This window comes from Bombus fervidus, chromosome 10 (genome assembly GCF_041682495.2).
Source record: "Bombus fervidus isolate BK054 chromosome 10, iyBomFerv1, whole genome shotgun sequence".
NCBI classification, from domain to species: domain Eukaryota; kingdom Metazoa; phylum Arthropoda; class Insecta; order Hymenoptera; family Apidae; genus Bombus; species Bombus fervidus.
Genome location: NC_091526.1, coordinates 14,116,913 through 14,139,784, shown reverse-complemented (window position 1 = coordinate 14,139,784; position 22,872 = coordinate 14,116,913). Strand labels below are relative to the sequence as shown.

The window sequence follows — 22,872 nt, the reverse complement described above, 5'->3', positions numbered from 1 at the left end:
AGATTCAAGTCGTAGCACGTTGAAAGATACGTTGGAGTTGGAAGATGGTGATATTTTAAGAGAAAGCGGAAAAACGACGCGTACTGTGTAGACGTGTGTTTGGAAATGGAAGACTACGATAATTATAGTCGAACGAAGCACCGGCAGGCATCGGCTGGCAGAATTTTATACGAATCGCGAGATCTCGATAATTCGTCTAATTCAACTTGAACGTTTATTCGCGTCGTAAACGTTTTACGTAGAAAAGTGGCAAGTTTTCTTTCGAAAATAAATATCGTGAAATAAAACTATACGCGCCGTTGTTACGACTCTGTCGAGCTACGGTGGAACATTTTCGACAGCGAAGGAAACGAACGCGACGACGACGACGACGACGACGTTGCTCGTGTGCGTTTTCTTCATCGTGGAACGTACGATTCGACGAGAGTGTAATTACGATGGAAACTTTGGATGGCTTGCGACACGGGTCTTTTGCAAACACAAGACTCGTTGGTTTAGTTAATTCGAACGACGATAAAATCGGGCTTCTATTACGAGAACGAAGGAATTAACGAGCTACGGATAGAGTCCCGTTTCATGGTTGGCCGTTGATTTTCAGCATTTTCAGCGTTTCCAGCGAAACGAGATACAACGGGCACACTTTCACTCGCGTGTTACGCGTGTTTCTCGATTAAAACGCTACGAACGCATCGTTCGACTTGGAATTTGCCAGCTAGTGATGACAGGTTGTTCCTTCGGTGTAGAAGGTATTCGCGAGGTGTTTGTAAAAGGTGTAGGAGAGGCTGTTGGTGCATTCGCGACAGCATACCTCAGAAATGGTCAGCCAACACGCGATGGCCACTACGGTTCGCAGAGTTAAGCAGGAGAATCGTCTGAGGCGACAAAACCAAAATCAAGGTATAGAAATCACGGTCAAATCACGTTTCTAGCGTCTCTCGAATGGCAGTCGGAATTCTCGATTTGCGCCACGTCTATGTAAACGCGCTAGATAGAAGAAATTTATCCGAGCATCGTTTATTTGTTAAACCTGGCGTAACGAGGTAACGATATATTAAACGACGATTTGAAAAATAACGCGAACATTTCACGAAAATATATATAAAGATAAACGTACCTGCATGGTGACTTCCGATGCAGCGAAACGGTAGCACGGAAACACAATGAAATTTAAATGAACAAATATAGACTAACTCGGTTACGATAATGCCGATAAATTTGCTAGAAGAGAAGAACGCCGATTAGTTTCTCTGTGGCGGATACGTCGAACTTTGCTCCAACTAAATGGAACTTTACGCGCAGCTCAACATCCACTTAATCGTAATTACTCTTTTATTAGGAACTAATGCTATATAGTCGTTGAACTTTTCTTTTTTTTTTTTTTTTTTCAAACGCATGGCAATTTTGTCAAAACCTTTACGTTCTTCCATTAACTTTACTTTCGTTAACCTTTCGATCCACAAGATTCAATTCGATTCGATCAAAAGAAATATATCGATCGCCGAGAAAAAACAGAAACGAAACATGTACGGTGTTTACGTGTTTCAGATGAGGAGGGACTTTACAAGCCTGTACCACCGCCGAAACCGGTGCCGAACAATCAAAAGAATCAGAATGGGCAGGAGAGCGGCAGAGTGCAGGCGGTAGTGGAGCAATCGTCGCGGCCGATTTCCGCTATAGAAAGGAACATCGCGTTAGACGACAACCAGGTTCGAAGTTCCGGGCAGAATCCTGCACCCGAATACAGGATGCCACCGCTCTACGGGGAGGAACAGAGCTCGAATCAGACTCAACAGGCAGCTAACTTGCAGACTCACAGCAGCAAATTTCCAGTAAGTTTATTTCAGTCCGTTCGTATATGTACCTGTTCTATTATAGTTGTGATTAATTTGCGACAGCGTTTTGAACAATCAACGAAGAGGTTCGTTCGGCGAAGAGAACAAGACCAAGAGCCATGTAAAAATAACACGAGCGTAGGAAGAATAACGTAGAATACGGGTGGTTCCGTGCGATGCAACCACGTCACGGACAGTGGTTGCGCGTTAATTAACGATGCATATTAACGATGCGCGCATTAATTCCACGTGCGCGAAAAACCTACCTATGTTCGCCGATTGTGCACTGGAACGTGGATGGTACATATGTATTATGTATATACGTACATACGTAGATAGTAGAGCACAGTTATGCTCTTATACACGCGTGGTATATAGAAGTGGTCGCGGGCTGAAGACTTTTGTTATAGACACGCAGCGCATAGGCGTGCCGGTGAATTTTTACCAACACCGATAACGCGACGAGTTTCGAGGTGTAACAGACTGAATATGGCGATTCCAGTCGTGGACTTTGACTTGGAAGTCGATGAAAAAAGGAAACGCCACGGTTAGAAGTCAAGGCGTAACGCTTTATTCGGTATGGTCTCCACCGTCGACTTTCTAGCCTTCTTCTTGTACCTCTTCTTCGGACGTTGCTGCTGCTGCTGTTGCTGCTGCTGTTGCTGCTGCTGCTGCTGCTACTGCCAGCAACGAGTAAGCCAGTGTGCGAGTGTCGTTTTAATTGCGTTTTTCCTTTCCGACGGCGTATCCAAGGCCGCGTCTCGTTTAGAATCGTTTTTACGAATCCAAGTGGGAATCGTATTCACGCGCGACGCTCAGTTTCGACACCTGTCACCTTTGGGTTGAACGTTTGTTGAAACGAAACGAGCGAGTATCTACTATGCTTACACGGTGAATAGATGCTTGTCGATCCGACATGTGTACATATATGTATATAGCGCACATACGTATACGACAAGTTTACCACTATAGGATGAGGAGAGGGGAGGGGGGAGGGGGGAGAGTGGTAATCGTAGTAAAGTATGCTTTAACTTGCCCAAGTACCGACTATGCTATGAGTAAATAATCGACAGCAGGTTCTTATATATGATTATGAAAATAAATGAAAAATGTATAAAGGCCTCGTTTTCGAGAAAACAAAGTTTAAACGTGTTTAATTACGAAACACGCTTGGTCTGTTACTTACACGCGTACGATACATTTACAAATTTATTTTTTTCGAGAATGAACTATCTTCTTTATTTATTCTTAAAGGTGGTTTAAACCCTTGTCGACTATTTACCCATATTCGGTATTCGGTATAAGGATAATATAATTATATTAGTAACTCGGTCTCTTCTTTTCGACGTTACCGATAGACAAACAACAACCCGATCTAAAGGGTAAAGAAAAGAATTGCTGAGAAATATCTAGCATTTGTAATTGACGCGATATATTCGAGTAATTCGGAGAAATGTTTACAGTTTGTTAGAAACGATACAATGCTGCGCATTCGATTCGTATATTAAATTATCGTGCTTTGTTTGGCGATAATAATCTTCCCGTTCTGTTCTTGATTGTATGGTAATAAGTAATTAACCGTTATTAACTTTCTCTCGTAAAACGGAGATGGTTAATTTCGCATTTCGGTGGAACATTTGAATAAGAGTAGGTACGAGTGAAACAAAAGACGTAATTTATATTACGCGTAGAACGTAATAGAAAACTCGTAAAAGAATAATGATATGAAAATTGTTGAAAGAATTAATTTCTTGTTAACAACGCCTTCGTTATTGTTTCACGCGGAAATATATTACGCGAAGATATTTCGTGATTACTACATCAAATTTCAATATTTCTATTAATACGACATCGATTCTCGAATAACGGTTTAATTCGTACCGCTGCTGCTATTTTTTATAACGTTTCGTTTTATAACATTCACGTTTATTAGATCATCCGAAAAAGATCTATTCGTATTAATTACGTTTATTCGTTTAATTTGTCAAACATACGCGCATTCGGTATAGATAAAGGATAGTATCGATATAGAGTGAAGATTAAACTCGTTAAATTTGACTTTAATCTTATTCAGAAAGAACCGCTTGTGCCACATAACCAGGATACCATTCCATAACGTTAAAACGTAGAATAAATATGAAAATTACGCCATTTTTAATTCTCTGATCTTTATTACAGTTGTAAACTGTACAATGCTATATCGGAACTTAGAAGTTAGCGATTGGCAGAAAAAGTGTATTAGCGGGCTTGTTAGGGAGAAATGTACATTATTCGATTAGTCCAATGGATTCCATTCGTACGATGGTTCGTCTATCAAAGTGATAAATTATCGATTAAAGAGATACGTTGTACGTTGGATGTTACGATCGTGTAGTCGAGAGATTCGATGGAAAATAATTTTGATGGAAACGATCGATCATTTGGACAACACGAGGAAAGCCGACTATTACGCTTTCGATTGGTTTTATTTCGAAGTTTTGCCGGAAATGCCGCGAAATCGCTTTCCTCTTAAATCGAGTTGCTATTATTTTGGGAAGGAAAGCGCCGTTGTTTGGATGGCCGGGCTTTATCGCGGCGCGCGACGCTTTGCAAATAAATTTTGTCAAACGGACCGTAATAACAAGGGAGGTATTAAATTCCATAAGGGAGGAACACAAGCAAAACGTGTGAATTTAATATCCTCCTTGATGTTCCGCGGTGATTCTGTAGAAGTATATCAAAGAGACGCTCTTAAGAGCGCTTTGACATTCTCCTTTCAGCAGGAATGAAAGCATTTTATTCTGCCCGCTGCCTTCCTTCCCCTTCTACCTTGTTCAATGCTCCATTTCTCCTCCGATATCAACTTCAATCTCGGTTCTTTTTTTCCTCCGAGGATAAGCAACGGCTTTGCCTGCTGCTGGATCCTTGCGGGATCGTGCGTGTGAGAAAATGGACAAGTTTTCTTTGCAAATTGAACGAACATGGGAACACGTGCGATGACTCGTTCGAAACCCAATGCTTGTCCACGATGTCTGCTGGCTGCTAGCATCAAGGGTAATGAAAATCAGATCGTACGTTCGTTAATTCGACGATTCCGTTAGCAGTTCTATGCTAGAACAGCGCGTCCAACGGTAACGCGGCTTCATCCGTTTCGATGAATTTGCACTTTGAGTAATTACGAGATTATCCTTTTAAATTTTCTTATCCACGTTTTTTATTTCGTATTTTTTATTTTCAAGAAAAGTACAAGTCGCAAGCGTCGTTTATGTTTGCTGGATTCTATGCCGGATCGTCTAATCGCGATCGTTATGCTAAAATCGTTATCGAAAAGAAAGATATAATACGATGTTAGAAATTTTTGATCCCAAGAGACAAGAAGACAAATAAATAAGACGGAGAAACGGATAAATAAGATACGTAAATAAAAGTTGAGAAAAGCTTGACGAGTCTGTTGGAGATTTCTGTGTTCGCTTAGACGTATAAAATGATTTTGCTACAAGACGAATTCTACTATCGCGTTTGAAACTTGTCTTACGAATATAATATACTCGTTTGTTTCGCATAAACGTAAAGTCGTCGCAACGATTTAAATAATCATATTCGAGTAATTATATAATCTTTATTTGCCTCGTTAACTTATCGGCTGAAACAAATTACGGATAACGCTTTTTATATAAGATTATTCGTTATAAACTTGCTTGCAACTTACTAGTTCTCGGACACCAAAGTTTTTACATTTGTTTCGATAATACAGTTTTCTAACGTAAAATGTGAAATATCGTTGAAAGAATGTACGATAAATGTTTTTGTTGTATCTCTCGTGATACGTAGTATTCGTTAATAAATTACATTAATTACATTCATTAATTACTTGATCGATTAAAGACTACCGTGATTAAAGACAATCACGTGAAAACTAGCGTGTTTATCTTACGATAGAAATATGCGTAGAGATATTTTCAGCTCCCTTTTTTATACCAATTTCGCTTAATTTTATGACACAGCGTTTTACGTTACGATACACTTTCTAAAATTTCTTTACAACTTTAGCGGCCGTTAATAAATATCGTTGTCACGCTTGTCATCCGCGTCAAGTCGGCGTGAAACGATATCGAAATAATATTTAAGATGAAATAAATCGAAAGCCGTTTAAATTGGACGTTAAAATGTATTAGGATGTCAAAATGTCAACGTCGACAACCTAAATCTTACTAGCTTGATATCTTATTTTCTTACCCACGTATATTTTATCGTTGTTTCTTTATCCCATCCCCTCTTTCCTTCCACTTTCACTTTCATTGGTCAACTCACGAGAAACCATATATATGTTTCTTCACTTTGTTTTCTATCGTTCATCTTTTCGATCCTCGTTAATCTCATACTGCGAACGAATTAAATATTTTTCTTCCGAGCAGTCTTTACAGGATCGTAGGTTTCGTTCGTTGTTTGTTAGAAAATCAGGATTACCATTGAAACGTAGCGTAGCTACGATTCTCGAATCAATTTTCTTTCGATTAAATATCTATTTTCCAACTATTCTGGTGTTTCGAGGAAAGTGAAAGCGTACACTGTAGCGTAATTTATTGCCTTGTACTATCCTGTATATTTTCTGTACTATCGTATTTTCGGTATACGATTAATATAACCCGTTATACCGTATCTTGGATAACATCTCAGGTGATCCGTCATAGTGTATCCACTCAAATACAATTTATTCGTCGTATTAATTGGAAACAGAGAAAGAAGAGAATCGATAACGATTTAAAATTAACATGGCGAAACGATACTAGTTAATAACGAACTAGTTATTGCGGCGAAAGGCAAAGTTACTACGAAGCTACTAAAAGCTCGCGAAAACGAACGTATTCGAAGAAATGCTATAGAGATGGTGGTGAGAGGAAAGCGATCAAAAAAGAATCAAAGGGCTAATCTTTAAAGGCAAATTCGTTTCTAGCTTTCCGGTAGAAAGCAAAATAGCATCGGATTAATTGCCGTCGTCTCGGACTTGACAAGATACCGTCGCTAACACGTATGTTCCACATTCTACTTACGCATTGCGCGGAAGATGTTGGGTGAAATCTTCGGTAACAGTTCGTTGTAAGTACGTTCGTTACGTTCTTGGGAAAATTCTCAGAGATTCTCCAGCCAGACAAAGCGAGCATCATACTTGCGTACCGTTTACCGGAAGTTGGGAAGGGGGTTGCGATAGCCGTTTAGATACATCACTTTTCCCCGTGGATCGGCCTCGCGAAGCGAGAACAAATCGGAACAATTGTCGGTGACGACATCCTACTTCTACGCAAGTTCGCTATTTTCGTCATTTGGCGAACTTGTCTTTGGCACCTTTGTCGTACCCGCCGACAATCACGTTATGTATTCCGCGCATTTAACTGTTTGCGAATTATTCAGCCGATCTTTCGTGACTTGGAAATTCTCGTCTCGTCTCGTCGTGTCTCGTCTCGTCTCGTCTCGTCTCGTCTCGTCTCGTCCCGTCCCGTCGAGTTTCTCTCGGTAGCTGCTCTCCGTGAAACCGCCATGCTGCAGCTAATTAAACGCAGTGATCGTGTTGTGCAGTAATATTTTGATTACTCGTGTAACTGTAATTTAACGAACTGGTAAATATCAAATATTTATTTTATTCCAATAAAATTCCAGTATCGTACGTTCTTTACTACGACACATATTTTACAGAGACGAGAGGCGAGAAATTTCAGAAAATACTTGTCTAACAAGAACGTAAGACGATGCAAGAGGAACAGTTTCACATACATACGTAACGGTGAACTCGTTTCACGGGCAACGAACCTACCGAGGATTTTCCTCTTCTCTTTATTTCTCGTTTCTTTTCTTTGTTCGTTTCGTAGCAAATTATACTATAGAAAATCGTGCGGAAGCATGCACAGAAAATTGTTCGTAAACAGTGCACGTTATCGAACGGTGTTGATTAGGCGTGTTCATTGTCTGTTGCAATACCTCTCTCGTTTTTATCACGCTTGCTTTCTTCCGATGCGCTGCGATGCGATGCGATACGATTTCAAGGCGAGTTTAGTTCAGTGACACCTCTTTTTAGACGCGTTATATGCACGCAAAGAGCGGCTGATCGGCGAGCGGTGCTCCTGTTCTCGATGTTGTTTGGAAAAATCGAATAGGTAGCGTGAAATCGAGACCGAGAAGCGACGCGATGTTTACGATGAGAAATCCTCGTTGAAAACATTGCGTCGTCTTAACGCGCATCGGTCGATCTTGCTTCCGTTCTGACTTTTTATCATCGAATCTACCTACGTATTTATGGCGATGTGTAATCGAACTGTAATTCGTTCGCACGTCAAAAAAACGTACACCGCGTCTATGCAGAGTTGGCAGGGTGGTGAGAAAATTATATAAACGAATAAATTTATAGGATGATCGATGATGAAATTGCACGCAATTTACCAACGCTACCTGATCCTTTAAACGTTGCAGATAGGGAATTATCGGTATTACGGTATTGAAAAATTTCCTTTAATCGTATCGTGGTGTTAAATTCACGGTGGTTATTAATAGCAAAGTTAAGATCATATTTACTAATAAATTGGCAAAGTAGACAAAGCGAATGATTAATGCCGAGGACAGGAATAAAATTGTGAGAGTTAACGATATAGAATTGCATATTTCGTTTATAGATCGAACGCGAGGTTGTCCTGTCGTCGGGAGACAAAAATTCCAAGATTCCTATTCTACACGAGTACAAACAAAGAACTGCCGGTAGAGTGGCGATTGCACCGGATGCTCCGATCAAACAGCAGGCTTGGGTTCAAGAGGTAAGCTGATTCTCTTGTTAACGTTCGTAATGTGCTGGTAAGACTAGAAACGGTCAAATTTCTTACATAACGTGGTCGACTGTTGACGCTAGATGCGATAACGTTATTACGATATACCTTATTAATATGTAAGAGTATAACCACCGTGAAACAATGTGATTTAAAATGCGGGATTTGTTTTATGCTCGTTGATCGCTTAATTACAATTTATAATTGCGCCAGAGTTTTGAACGATCGATATCTTTTATCGGGTAGAGAGAAAAGATTCGTTTTTCTTTTTCACGGAATATCGCCGTTGTATTTGGAAATACATACCTATTTATCTTTTAAAAGCTTCCATTACCTCTTGAGTTTCGAATCTTTGGCATACGATTTCGAACTCTGTTCTTTTCTAATTCGAAAAGCATCGGTTAATCGTACGAAGACACAGGTATGGAGTAAATGGACGCCAATTCGCAGAGATCGTCGAATCGCGATCATTACGAAATCTTTTCATTGACCGGCGATTGGCTCGCGCGCGTGCAACTCGTACAGCGATCGGGCACCTACGTGAATCGCTGGAAATGCGAGTAGGTGTCGTTAATGCACGTGCTACGAGGTACTATTCCACGATCGTAGGTTACAAACGGATGTGAGAGCCATAGCGTGTGCAAAGAACATGGAGAATTATCGTCGGATCTGCGTTCAGAGTGCGTTCTTTCTTCGTCGTTCTCGCACAGAGCCGGCGTGTTTAATTTACTTTAGATTCGTCGATGAAACACTGACACGGTTCGAACCGAATGGATCGCACCGGATCTCATTGTGCCTTCTTTCGTTTGTTTCTAACGTGCCGGAGAATCGCGTCGTACGACCATCCTCGCGGAATTTAACGTTTCTTTGTTACGGTATTTATCCTATAATCACCATGGTAAATGGCAATATATGTGCGCGTACTTTTCACCGTAAAACCGAGCTATTGTTTTTACGATGTAGGCGTCTTGCAAATCTATTACCTGTTTCCCTTGGTTCGTTCCATGACGTACGTATTTATGTACGTATGCGCGTACATAAATCGCTAAGAATTAGCGATTAGCAAGAACTAGCTGTCCTAGTTAAGAAGTAATTCGTATCGTAGGCGATTATAGGCATATCTCGTTGCCGCTGCAATCGTCGCGATGACCGTTGGCTATGCGACCAGTACGATAAGAAAGCGCGCTTACGATTTTTGCCGGAAAGACGAAGCGCGTGTTAGTTAGTATCCGAAATACGTAAGTAGATGTTTTTGTCCTACTCAAAGCCTGATCGTTGTCTGCGTCCTTAAGTTGCGTAAATAAATGTGCGTAAACCAAGTTCGACTTACGACGAACAGAAAATATACCCGATCCAACGTATTATCGAGAACGACTGGTAACATTTTATATTCGTACGTTAGATTTAGCGTAGCGTAATCCTCGACACGGCAGCTGTGCAGGGACCATAAGTCAGAAAATCTTTTTTCGTATGCACGAAGCGTACGATGGAGCCCTACGGGCGAAACTTGGCTCTGTTCTCTCCTCCCTGCCTCTCTCTTCCTCTATCCTTCTGATTGACAGTGTCAGTTGTTATTCCAACCACATCCCTTCCTAAGAACCAAAGGATTCAGTCGGACAACTTTGAAATTCCCTCTGCGGTTTAAACGGACATGCTGCCATTAGCTGCCCGCTGTTCTCTTCGACGGAGAATTGTTTTCGGTGGATTCCGGCAGATTGCGTCGAGAGTTTCCCTAACCAACGCGACGCCTTTCCGCCGGCGAGAAGCGTGCTTCGCCTCGTCGGTTTCGAAATATTCGATAAGGCGAACAGTTGGCGGATATCTTTCGATCATTGTAATCGATAATTTCTTATTTTTATTTGCAAAATAACTTAATTTCACGTCACGAGATCAAGCGTGCAATACACTCGGAAAATTGAGCGTACGCTTTCACGTTGTCGTCTGAAAATTGACGGCAAAGGGAATACAAACGCACGTATTCAAAATTGAAAGTACAATATATATTTTATCCGTATATTGTAGCAAATTTCGCGAGTAACCGATAATTTGCTCTTATTGATTCTTATCGAGCTTAAATTAATTATCAGTCGTAGTAATTAAGCAAAGAATTAGATTAAAAGGAGAGTATTAGAATGGAAGGGACGCGCGGCAGAGCAAAAATTTAAATGGAAAAGCTTTTTAATACGGAAAAACTTATTCGAGCGTCGGGATAACCTTGTTAAAACGAACAATTCCACGGGTTGTCGCCAAGTTAAAAAGTCCAAAGTTGTAGCGACCGAGCCGAGCGATTTAATAACGTATCCCACACTTTCCCTTATAGCGTGTTACGTAAAATGTCTCCACGTTGGTTAATCGCTTGTCCGTGTCCCGTAGCAAAAGTTTCAGGTGCTTCTCAATCGCTTTATCCGCCGACGCTCACGAGCGTTGGCTGCCAATGACTTTTCTCTGATGCTAATTGCACAAAGCTCGAGGCTCAACAACCGTACATGTCTACCAATAAATTGATACTCTCTGCTGCCGAATAATTGAATTTGTTAGGTTGCTAGCGTCCGATGTTCGTCATCGTTATAGTATCGCGTAATTAGATTAGACTCGTTTATTCGTTTATTTATATGCCAATGGTAAGGTATATCTAATCTGTTTACTACAGACGCGATAATTCAGCCTGAACTTGTAACAAAAGAAAGAGACGACATAGAGTACGGAATGGTTATTAACCTTTTTTATATGTTAACAAGTTAAAGCGATTAGGGAGTTTCTATCGTTTTTACTTTTAACTATTACTTTAAAATACTAGTCGCAAAATTATCGGTATTTAACTTTTTTTTTTCATTTCGTTTCATTTCGTTTCGTTATACGTGTAAGTTGGTAACTTCTTCGAACAAAGAATCTATCAAGATAGATAGACCTAACGAAATTGCACGAGTGTGAAATATTGGTCGACCGGATGGATAACACGGAGAGATAAGAACTTGAGAGGTAACTACGATGTAAACGATTTTTCAGGGCACTCAGATGCAAGAAGCGAGACAGGAGGGTCAAGCCAGGAGTTATCAGCCAGCGGAATCTTACGCGTAAATATCTATTTGTATCGTGCCGCGCTCGGACAAATCCGAGAATTGATATTTCCCGATAAAATCGCAATTTCTCCGAAGGTCGACGTCGGCTGCATCGGCGCCAAGGACCACGAAAATCGACGAAGACAAGAGCAAGTCGATTTCGAGAACTTATCACACGATCAAGGACATGATATCGAGCCGTTTCGGACAGAGTCGTAAGGATGTCGAACCGGAACCGGAAGCGAGTTTGAACAATGTGACGGAAGAACTGAGAAAGTCCAGCAGAAGCATCGACGAGGAGGAGGCGAAGAAGAAGGAAGGGATTTATGGAAAACCGCGGGCGCAGGAACCTCCTGTTAATATGCAGCAATATCCAAAGAACGCATGCGGTGAGTATCGCGTATCTTTCGTGTCGCAACGTCGTCCTGATTCTCCATGAATTTCCACTAAAACACTGTCTTTCTGAAACGTACTACGATATCGCGAGATTCTCACGGTGGTAATTTGTAATTTTATAGTTTCGCGATTAAAGTCTTGAGCCAAGCCACCGGTGTAATTCTATATTATAGCAACAGGATGATCCTCTCGCTGGTAATTAACTAGAAGCCACAGCGTTACAATGTTGCCGCAGCGATGATTAACGCTTTGCCTTTGCGCAAGATGATCCGTCATCGAAAGTCAATTTCGGTGTGCCGCGTTACGGCATGTGCGTGCATGTAAAATGTAAAATGGAAATAAGAGAGCGTAGTCGGCAGTATGATCGTCGGCACCGCCTTCGAGCCTGCTAGTTAACTAGCAAGAGGATCACCGGTTGTAAGGCAATGGGTTAATCTTGAGAACATGCTATCGATCTTCGATGGCATCCCACGCGATACAGCTAAATGATTTTTACGTACGATTAGGTATAATTAGGTTTGTCGTGTAGAGATCGGTGGCTATAAATTATAAACGGGCAAGACAAGTTGAAAATGAGAAAGTGGAAAATCAATCGATTCGATGTTCTTTATATCCTCGGCATCCTTTAGAATTCGAATATCTTCGATTGATGTTTCAACGAAAGGTTTGAAATAAAATTGCATTTTCGCGCTACTCTACTTACTGTGCTTCGCGTGTACGCGTGAAATGTAACGGGAGGAAAAAAAAAAAGTATCGAAACCGTGTAAAAATTGAGATTAACGTCGGCCGCGTTTACTCGTCCAAGTCGTCCACTCGCAACGTAACGGACAATGACGTTTATGTAACGCTTGAACCTGATTTAGGTCAGTACGGGCACTCGTATAGTTACCTGAGCAATCAACAGAACGTACCGCTTCCTGGACAACTTCAGCCTACGTCACAGATTCAACCCAATTTACCAGGCCAAAGTGCTCAGCTTCACGTGACGCATCACGCTCCACCTGGAGGAGTTCAAACGGTCCATCAAACTCAAGTTCCTGGTTTTGGCCAATCAGCGACAGGTGGCCAACAGGTGCAAAATGTTGCGAGGGAATACGTTGTTCAGGGACCATCTGGATTGCCGAGTCAGCAATTGCATCAAGGACTTCATCAGAGCCCTCAGAACCAGGTAATCTTTGATTTACTTCCGCGCTCTGCGAATCGCTTCTCAATGCCGGTAGACAGCATTGGTTTCGTTTCAAACGACTTTAAATTACTCGCTCGAGTCGAAAGTTCCATCAACGAATCTATACATAGGAAGTACCTAAACGTGAAAGTTATTACGCGGAAAATTACTCGTATAGTCAGCGATTTCCATGTAATATGGAATTTAGTTTTGCAATTTAATTCTATCGAATTCTTAGATTAGATTTAATTCCGTTGAACCTGTGCTGCATCGATGCAAATATCTCGACGCTTCGCTCTACTATCAACAATTATCCGCGATATTAAGTAGCGACTAGCTACGATAACTATCTACCGTCGTTTAAATCGTTTTATAGATTCGTCGGAATTACAAAAATTGCATATTTAAAGTAGACGAGTATTCGTTCGCGTGTATCTTACGTGTCGAGATTCAAACGTCAATGAAATAACCGGTTTCGTATAAAATACGACTAGTACCGACTTTGAATAAAGCGAAAGACTCGGTTTCGTTGTCTGACAGCTTTTAATTTCGTTTCATCGAACGTATGACGAAGCCGTTACGTTTTCGAACCAACTATTTTCAATCGCTCGCATATTTTCATTTATTTTCACGTTTCTATATTTTATCTCGCTTCCTAAATTGCATACGTACGGTGTATATTTTTTTTTCTTCTTTTTTTTTTTTTTTTTTTTTAATATGAAAGCACACCTGTTATATCGAAGTGGCGAACGGGAGTTTATTGCACGTCGAAATAACGACTCTATGAAAAAAGAAAAAAAGAAGAAAATATGAGAAAATTTCGTTGGGTTTCGCCCTTAATTAAAAAGCTGGAATACGTCGAATTTTTGACATTACGACAAAAATTGCGGTTTGTAACTGACGCGTTTGTAGCGCGTGATTCGCGACGTTATTTAAGGACTTGTATCATAGCGCATAGTCGTTCATTTATTTGTACAACGTATAACAATTACAGGTATTATAGGTAGTCATTAAAAATATACCAAAGGCCAAGTTAGTACATCCTGCGTGAAAAACGTGCAAAATTCGTATGGTAGTTTAGTAGTGGTACTTTGGATTCGCGATCATTGCCGACCAAAGCGATCGACTTGTTTCCCAGCCGTTATCGATCGTACGTTTCAAATATTCAACGAACATATTTGCTCGTAATACGCCTTTATTCGCATCGATTTGTTCGCGATGAAATTTTTAGACGTTCCTTTACGTTTCCGCCCCCTCCCCCGCTTCCCTTTGCAAGGTCTTTTCCGTGCAAAAATCGTGTTTCGAGCAGGCAACGATCGAAATGTTTCGGATACGCGCCAGGTGTCAGGTAAAATCGCTGATGGTTATTTCCGGTGTAACCAGCGGAAAGGTTATTTTTACGTAAGCAAGGGTAACCTTCTCCTCATATAAATTCAGAAAGGGCAATAACGCGACACATACGTGCTATTCAAATAGCCGGTGCACGTGATACGTGTTCCATATTTATGCCATCTAAAACCGACCACACGCAGCACGATGTACCGTGCGTACAACTCTCCAAATTTATCGATATCCCGATGTAAGACGTAGCGTCGGTTGATTCGTAACTTTGGCTACAGGGCAGATGACAAATCCTTGATCCAGCTACTTAACGTAAGCTAACGGCACCTGTCGTTTTCGAAATTTCCAGTTCTTTTTATAAGGAGCGGTGAGAATCTTTCCCGTTGTCCTTGGATCCGTCGTTTTCCCGACGAACTTGCAGAGAGGCATCTCCGATAAATTGTTATTTTTCTCGTAACGTGCTCACGTGACTCATCCGCGCGAAACATCCAAGATAATATACGCGTTGTAACAGTATGCGTTATTCAAGACGATCAGTTAGAGTAATTGGAGAAAAACGAGCAGGAGGCTGCGAGTGGCGTTCGTAATTAATACGTAAAATAATTAATGGGAATGTAAATTGCTCTTAGAGGTAGGTAGGTAGGTAGGTAGTAAAAAAGTGTGGACACGTTCGCGTCCTGTTGCATCCGTGCTCGAGACCGGAGTAAACTGACGAATACGTTACTAATTTACAGGTGGTAGTAAATTTCCGATACTTGGTGTCGTCTTATATTCTGAACGAGTTGTTATCTCCGTTATTACGAGAAATACGAGACATATAGGTATATGCAAGTAGGTGTATAGGCAAATAAGTAGTTATCTATGCCGATACAAAAATTTCAATCGCGAGAAATTTCTGTGATATGGCTGTCGATTATGCCGTGACCCTTGAGATATCGTTAGATATCGTGATTTTTCGTTATAATCTTTGTTATTACTTTTCTCACTTTGACGTAGCTTTCGTGGTACTTGGACGATTACGTATATCGTTATTTACGTATTACGATAATATCGGTTACTTATGTCATTCGACATCACAGTTCGATGAATTTATCGGGATTAACGGGAACGATTTTGAAAAGCAGGGCCAGAGCACGCAGATGCAGAAGCCTCATGGTCTAGGCGTGCAACCGCACCAGGTGGGCAACGCGGCGATGCAACCGTCGAATCAAAACTTCCAGAGTGCGCAACAATTGTTGCATCAGAATCAGAGCCATCATCAGAGTCCGAGATTCGCGCAGCAGCACGCACAGAACATGCATCAACGACAACTGATCCAACAGATGCATCAGCAGCAGCAGCAGCAGCAGCAGCAGCAGCAACTGGTCGGACAGCAAAACTGCCAAACAAGCGGCGGTGGCGGTGGTGGTGGCGGCGGTGGCGTCGGTGGCGGAGGCGGAGGCGGAGGCGGAGGCGGCGGCGCCGGCGTTAGGAACGTGCAGCAAAGCTATTTCTCGAACAACGTGTCTTATCAGCAATACCAACAAGCTCGACAAACCATGTCAAGATCTCAGATCGATCTACCGAGCACTTCCAGACAAGCTCAAGAGCTCAGGTTGCCCGGACAGGAAGTGTATTACCATTATGCTCAAGGTCGACCGAGGTACGGTGTACCGCAGGTCTATATGAAAACCGAAAGTAACCAGGAAGCAGAGTTTCAGCGACGAAACTCGACGAAAGGTATCGAGAAGGCGGCGTCCCAGCCGCAGCTTTCGTACGAGGACGAAAGGTCTGGCTGCGTTAACGAACAATCGAGAAATCCGGTTGACGGGTTAAAAACTCTTACGGTGGATCCGTTGGACAAAGAAAGATACGAGATCACGGTGGAAGATCGTGGACAAGGGGAATTCAGGAGAAGCGATTCTCAAAGGAAAGACGAGTATCGGCCGGAAACCAGCTTCGCTATTCGCAGAGACGATGCCGTTAGGTGTTCGAAAAGGGAACAGGAACAGCTGGCGGTGGCCGCCGGTCAGGAAAGTCAGGAGTCGGAAGGAACTTGCGTGCAAAAAAGAATCGAAGAGTTACAGAAACGAGCCGAGGAGAATCACGACGTGGGTAGGAGTTCGTCCGGGTCGAAAATTGGAAACGGCGAGCCTCTGAAGAGGATGGAGAATCAATACGCGAAGGATTGCGTAGCGAAATCGGAGGCAAGGAAGGACGAGCTAGAACACGGTATCAGCCGATTGAAAATCCAGAATCAGGGATCTGGATCGGATTACGATAAAGCTGGACAGAGTTCCTCCAATGTTGATTCGGGAAGAGGATCTGCTGTTTATTCCAGCGGAAGACGGCCACCACCCGAAGACCAAACTCACCCCCCAGGTTTGTTACTCGCCAACCTTGCTAGAATCTCCTTAAGTCGCCACGATAAATATTTCACCGTATCTCAAAGTATATATATATATATATATATATATATATATACACGTAAACAATAGAAGGTAGGTAATCCTAGCTTCCTCTAGTTTTAGTCAGGCTTGTACGATACATATATACGTCTGCAACTGTGTCGTGCAAATGTTTCCTCGATGATTACGAATACGACTGACGATCGAATAATCGGTAATCGACCGCGTAGTTGCGCGTAAACGTTTTGTTGCAATTGTAAAATTGTATTATAATTACGTAGATTTACTCAAATTTACAGTACAGGATTCCGAATGGGTGGACATAGTCGAGTCGGAACTGAGAAGCATTTTAGAACCAAGAGACGTCCCCGCGATGGCGCATTCCACCCTGTCCGAAAGTGTATCATCGGTAACGCCACCTCTACCGCCGCTTTCACCCCATGAAAGTCCCAGAACATCGAGAAATCGATACTCGGCGAGGTAACGCTACTTCAAACAGATCCTCTTCGTCCCGTAACCGATGTCGCTTCCGGTCACTGGTCCAGGGTTGCTTCCGATTATTTCTGGCCTTCGCGTACAGTCGGGGCACCGATACGGGTCTGCTAAAACGGATCCGCAACCAACCGATCGCAAATTGTCGAACGTAGGCAGACGGGTGTGCTCCTTTTAGGAACAACCAACTTACTTACCGAGAAACTAGAATTTTTCTTTCTCGTCCTATTTCGTCGCGTAAAATATCTTTCGCGATACCGCCAACCATAGTTCCAAACGATCGTTCGATTTAGGAGATATGCTTTCGTGCGTAAAGGTCGGTTGGTTTCGCTGGTCGATTACGGTAGTCGTGTTACTGTAATCGCCGATTTATCGCTTAATCATATTGTCGTCGCGTTAACTAATCTTTGTCGGTTTAACCGTCTTCTTGCCATGGAATTCTTGGCAATCTTAACGGTTACGTATTTGTGGGTCTTGTAGCTTACCATACGGATCGAAACCCAATTACAGCGATTACAGCAAGGCTATAGAGAAAAGAAGCGGGTTCCCGGGTAGTTCGAAGCATCGTGGTGCGTCTGCTTCCAAAAAAGATGCTGCGAAGAAATTCTCTCATCGTAAGTAACGTTCGATTTTCTTCTTTTTCATCATCGTTACTTTCTCCTCTTTAAGGACTCTATACGGCTATCGTTTATTTAGTTTTCGGTGTAGAAGCAGCCGACTTGACTTCGACCACCACTGGACTCGATTTAGACTCGATGCTGGATAGAAGCGATTCCGATTTAAGTACAAACGACGCAAGAACGATTAGGAAGCAGTTGGAAGGTCTAGAAAATATGTACAGCGAGGTGAGACAAGTAGCAACTTACGTTGCCGTAGTTTTCACAAATTAGCTGATGTTCAAACGTTAAGTCGCACTTGTAACTTGGACCTATAACATCGTGACAAGAATAGTTGTAGTAAAATAGGATTACTAACGATCGCAGGTACTGAAATTGCTCGGCGGAAGTGTGAAAAAGAGACGGAAGGCCAGAGGTCTGGCCAGTTACGGTTCCGTCTCATCGTTGCCGACGTCATCCGTTTCATCGAGACCTGTTACAAGGCACCATGATAAACGTAGATCGCACGCGATCGACGACAGAATGAAGAAAGCCAAAGACATAAAGGTCGGTTCGATTAAAGACGCGTCGCGTCGATTTCACTTTCGTCCATCCTTCGCGAATCTTCATCGGCCATTCGTTACCGTTTACCATAGATTCCGTTAGCTAATTTTACTTACTAAAACGGCATTTTTCTTTACGCGTGAATCTTCTTTATAGCGGTCGTTACTGTTACTTATTCGCGAAACTTTATTGCCGTACTTGGTGTATCTGCAAGACGTGTGCATAAGTTTTTTTTTTTTTTTTAACGAATCAAGGTGGAATGATGTCGAACGAGAAACAATCTCGCGTATGTTACCGTTTACGGAAAGGAGCGTCACGTCGCACATGTCGCGAGCCGTTATCGAGCGGCCGGTGTTTTATTACACTTGCTATCGTAATTTTCATTAAGTTCACGGGTACGCGGTTGATTAAAGATTGCCCTTGCGTTTACAGAGCATTAACAAACGCTTCCAACGACTAGAATCTCACGTAGTGACGCTTGCCAGATCGGTGGCACACTTGAGTTCGGAGATGAGGACGCAACATTTGATGATACAGGTGAGAGAATCTGGTTAACGATTTAAAAACGCTTAGCTTAGAAGAGATCTTTAGAAAGGCGAGATGCTTGACTTGAATTTTAAATTATTTTTACGTATCGCTGTATGCAGTTTATCTTTGATCGTACATCTATTTAATCGTACGTATAAGCATATAACATTAACGTAACATACAATAACGATTTTTTAAATACTTGAAGTTTAAAAAGCAACGTGCTCGGCAAAGACGAGGACGATTCAAAGGCGTTGTTTACATCGTCAGTTTCTTTAGAAATACTAATATATAACGTATATGCATACGTATCTAAGTACGATTGAAATATTATATTTTAATTTGTCAGAATTTCAGTCTGTCGTAACGAAAATATCGTTTCTCATATACGGTATAGTTGAATCGAAATGAATTTGTCCGAAACTGTTATCTAATTACTTGTTCTAACAAAGTGGAGCAAGCAATCGGACATAGGAGGGAACATAGGAGATAGGAAAGAGTGGAATAGGCGAGTCAGAATTTTCGAAACTCACCACTATCAGGTATTCGCAGGAAATGGAGAACATAAGGGGCGAGATTGCTGCACTCAGGACTCAGACGAGCATGGCAATGGTGAGGTCGCAGTCTCAACCGCTGATCAAGGACTCCGAGCTGCCGGCTCTTTCCAACCCTTCGAGGGTGAAAAAGTTAACCAAGTTCTTCGGTACAGAACCACCGCTCATCAGACTATTCCTCAGGGAACTTGGGTATGAGGTAGGTAATTCGAATTACCGCTGCTTTCGTTTCTAGTCGTATCAATGTTTCTAATCTGGATCGATGGAATTATCGATTCGCGCGTTTATCCACTAAATAAGCGTTATTAAATGAAATCGCGATGAAACGAATCGCAGAGCAAATTTTCAAAAATACTCTTTTTCCCTAATCATACAAATTAACGTCGGCGATCGACATAGCGTCGAAGAAATTTGCGCGACAGATATTTCCATTTGAATGGTTCGCTGTATACCGTATACCGATATTTTTATTCATACAAATTGATGCAACGGTGCGAAAAGCGGCGCAGACGCCTCGTTCCTGCGATTCTTTTTTACCGCGTTAACAGACACAACTAAAATATCATTTTTCGTTTTATTTATTTTTTTATTTTTTTTTTCAATTAACCAAATTGAACGTGTCCCAGAAATATGCAAATGCGTTTGAGAAAGAAAAAGTCGGTATGGTAGAGCTTCCCTACCTGAGCGAAGAGAGGTTGCAAAAAATGGGTGTTCCCTTGGGACCAAGGCTGAGGATTCTGCAAGAAGCGAGGATATCGGTGTGTAAGGATCCAATTTACGTCGTGTGAGTCGCACGGAACGCGTTGTTCTCTGCAAGATTATACACAGCCAACTCCGAACAGGTACATCCGGAAGCCGCTGAAGGAGAATTTTTATCCTTTCGTTTTTTCGATAGGATCGTGTTTCTTCGAGTTTTCAGGTTTCATCGTTATCCGTTTGAACGCTTTCAACGATCGATTTTGAATAGCGAAGCGCGACGTTTCTGATTTCGCTCGAAAGACGAGCCGATTTCCCTGATGAAACGATGAAACGATGAAACAACGAAACGTTAAAGCGAACGACTATTCGCTTGAAAATTAAATTAATATTTGAAAGACACGCGAGTCTAACGACGAAATAAATTAAATATTCATTGCGCGTATTAATTACGAGTCGTATACGCGTACTAAACGTATCCGTACTTCGATTCGTATATTACAGATAACGTGTTTTGTTTTCGACTCTAGTAGTATTAATACGTAATAAGTATAATGTCTGCAATGTATCGCGTTTAATACGTGCTGGATAGATCAGAAATGTATCAACGATCTAAGTTTTCCAATTAAGCGACAAGGATTATTTGCGATTCCGTTGTTCGTCAACTTGTTTTGCTTCTAATTTTGCTTCCATAATTTATTATAAATTATTAGTAAAGCGAGCACATCGATACGCGTATAATACTTATGTATTATCATGTATAATTGCCTGAATCACGTATCAGTGATATACGCGAGAAATACATAAATTTATAATACATAAAAGAGCAGTTACAAATAGAAAGAAACTTTTCTATATAGAAAAGAGGTAATCGTTTAATTAACGGCAAGAACGATTTTTTATTGTTTACAGTCGATTAAACGAACGTTCAATTGTAATAACATTAGCGTAACTTTTTATTTTGTACACCGCACCGTACAATTACGGTTAATCGATCACCTAGGATGGTATGGATAAAACATGTTTTCTTAGGCAGACCGTGCGTGCGCTGGATTTGTTTTCTTGCGATCGATCGGTCCGGGTCGGTGGAACGGTTCGACTCGATCGTCTCGATTGAGAACAAGCTCGAGCAGTTAACGTGAACACGCATTGTGAAAACGAGAAGCAAAAATAGATTTGCCAAAGAGACGGGAGAACGTCGCCGATCAAGTGGTGCGTGTCGATGGAGATTGTCATTCGAGGAAGCGAGTGAAATTTTCTTCCCAAGTGTGATATTTTTTTTTTGACTTGTGACCATTCAACGACTATTATTTCAGCTTTCCAGCCAAATATCTCGCTGTTTATCTCGTTATATCCAACGTTTTGGATCGCATGGTCGTAAACGATTTCACTTTTTTCTATGTGTTTGTAATTTCTCAAATTTTTCTACCTTTCTACGTTTCTACGCGATATTGTCGCGCCTACGCGATGAATTTCTAGCTGCGATCTCTTCAGCTATTTATTTGCGATTTCCCATTTCCTTTTAACGATCGAATCACCGGTTTTCCTACGTAAAAATTAAAAGACATTCTGCTCGAACGATAAAAATAGCAAACACGTATTCGTTCGACTAAATTATCAGCTAGACGAGGTCATCGTTCGAAGTTTAAACCGATTAAATATTCAGGATACGATCCATATCGATACTTTCGCTTGTATCTCGATAATGGGGAAAATTTTCGCGAAATTTTTCTAATTAGCTCTTTATTCCGTAAATCGATCCGACGTAAAAATAAAGAAAAAAAAAAAAAAAAAAGAAAAAAAAACAAAAAAAGGAGAAAAAAGAATAAGGTTCAAGCTAGTTGTCGTACGAATCGTTTGATTTTGAATAGAAAATCGTCGACGCGTCAAATACATGGATGTTTCGCTCGTTGTTGAAAAAGCTCTCCCTTGTTTACATGTGTTCGACGAATTTGCAAACGGCGACCGACATAGTCTTCGTGCAGCAACGCGAACAGATTCTTTCTTCGTTCTTTGAAAATTCCACGGATATTTATACGTACGTTTATTTATTTAACGCGTCGTATTATCTTAAGTAGTATCTATTTTGTGTTTGATCGTTCGGTTATCGAGAAATCAAACGTTTGAGTCGGTTTGTCGAAAAGGAAAGTAACGGTCGTTGGTTCTGGAGACAAAATTTTCGATAGATTTACATTTCCTAGTAAAAGCATCGATCGCGTAATTTTATGAATATCGTTCCTCTCGAGTAGCTAGAGGATGAACTTGACTCGTTAGAAAGTTATAACGAAAAATACTTGTCGTAGAGAAATAGTTTAACAAGTTAGTTAATAATTTGACGGCAATCGTAAAGTTGAAAGCTGCCGATGATCACGCCTGGTATAAGAATTGGAAACGTTGCGATTAAATTTTGTAGCTATAGATTTTCAGGAAAGTTTTAAACGATGAAATAATCAGACGGTAATTTGCAATTCGAG

At 41.4% G+C, this 22,872-nt stretch overlaps 1 protein-coding gene across 1 annotated transcript; it reads left to right on the top strand.

Annotated features, from left to right (window-relative positions):
• Nucleotides 1-598: 598 nt before the first annotated feature.
• LOC139991374 (uncharacterized) lies at nt 599-22,127 on the top strand. The gene is made up of 15 exons (XM_072011375.1): nt 599-897; nt 1,546-1,829; nt 8,474-8,611; nt 11,627-11,694; nt 11,776-12,068; nt 12,939-13,243; nt 15,706-15,961; nt 16,034-16,942; nt 17,268-17,448; nt 17,941-18,074; nt 18,157-18,305; nt 18,444-18,623; nt 19,053-19,157; nt 19,701-19,901; nt 20,329-22,127. Exons 1-15 carry the CDS (start codon nt 816-818, stop codon nt 20,488-20,490), a joined length of 3,447 nt encoding a protein of 1,148 aa, XP_071867476.1. The 5' UTR covers nt 599-815; the 3' UTR covers nt 20,491-22,127.
• The last annotated feature ends 745 nt before the right edge of the window (nt 22,128-22,872 follow it).

Coding starts and splice junctions, on each gene's coding strand:
- LOC139991374 (XM_072011375.1), top strand. CDS start 816: ATGGTCAGCCAACACGCGATGGCCACTACGGTTCGCAGAGTTAAGCAG. Junction 16,943..17,267: donor AGACCAAACTCACCCCCCAG/GTTTGTTACTCG, acceptor TCAAATTTACAG/TACAGGATTCCGAATGGGTG. Junction 18,624..19,052: donor AGAAAGCCAAAGACATAAAG/GTCGGTTCGATT, acceptor TTGCGTTTACAG/AGCATTAACAAACGCTTCCA.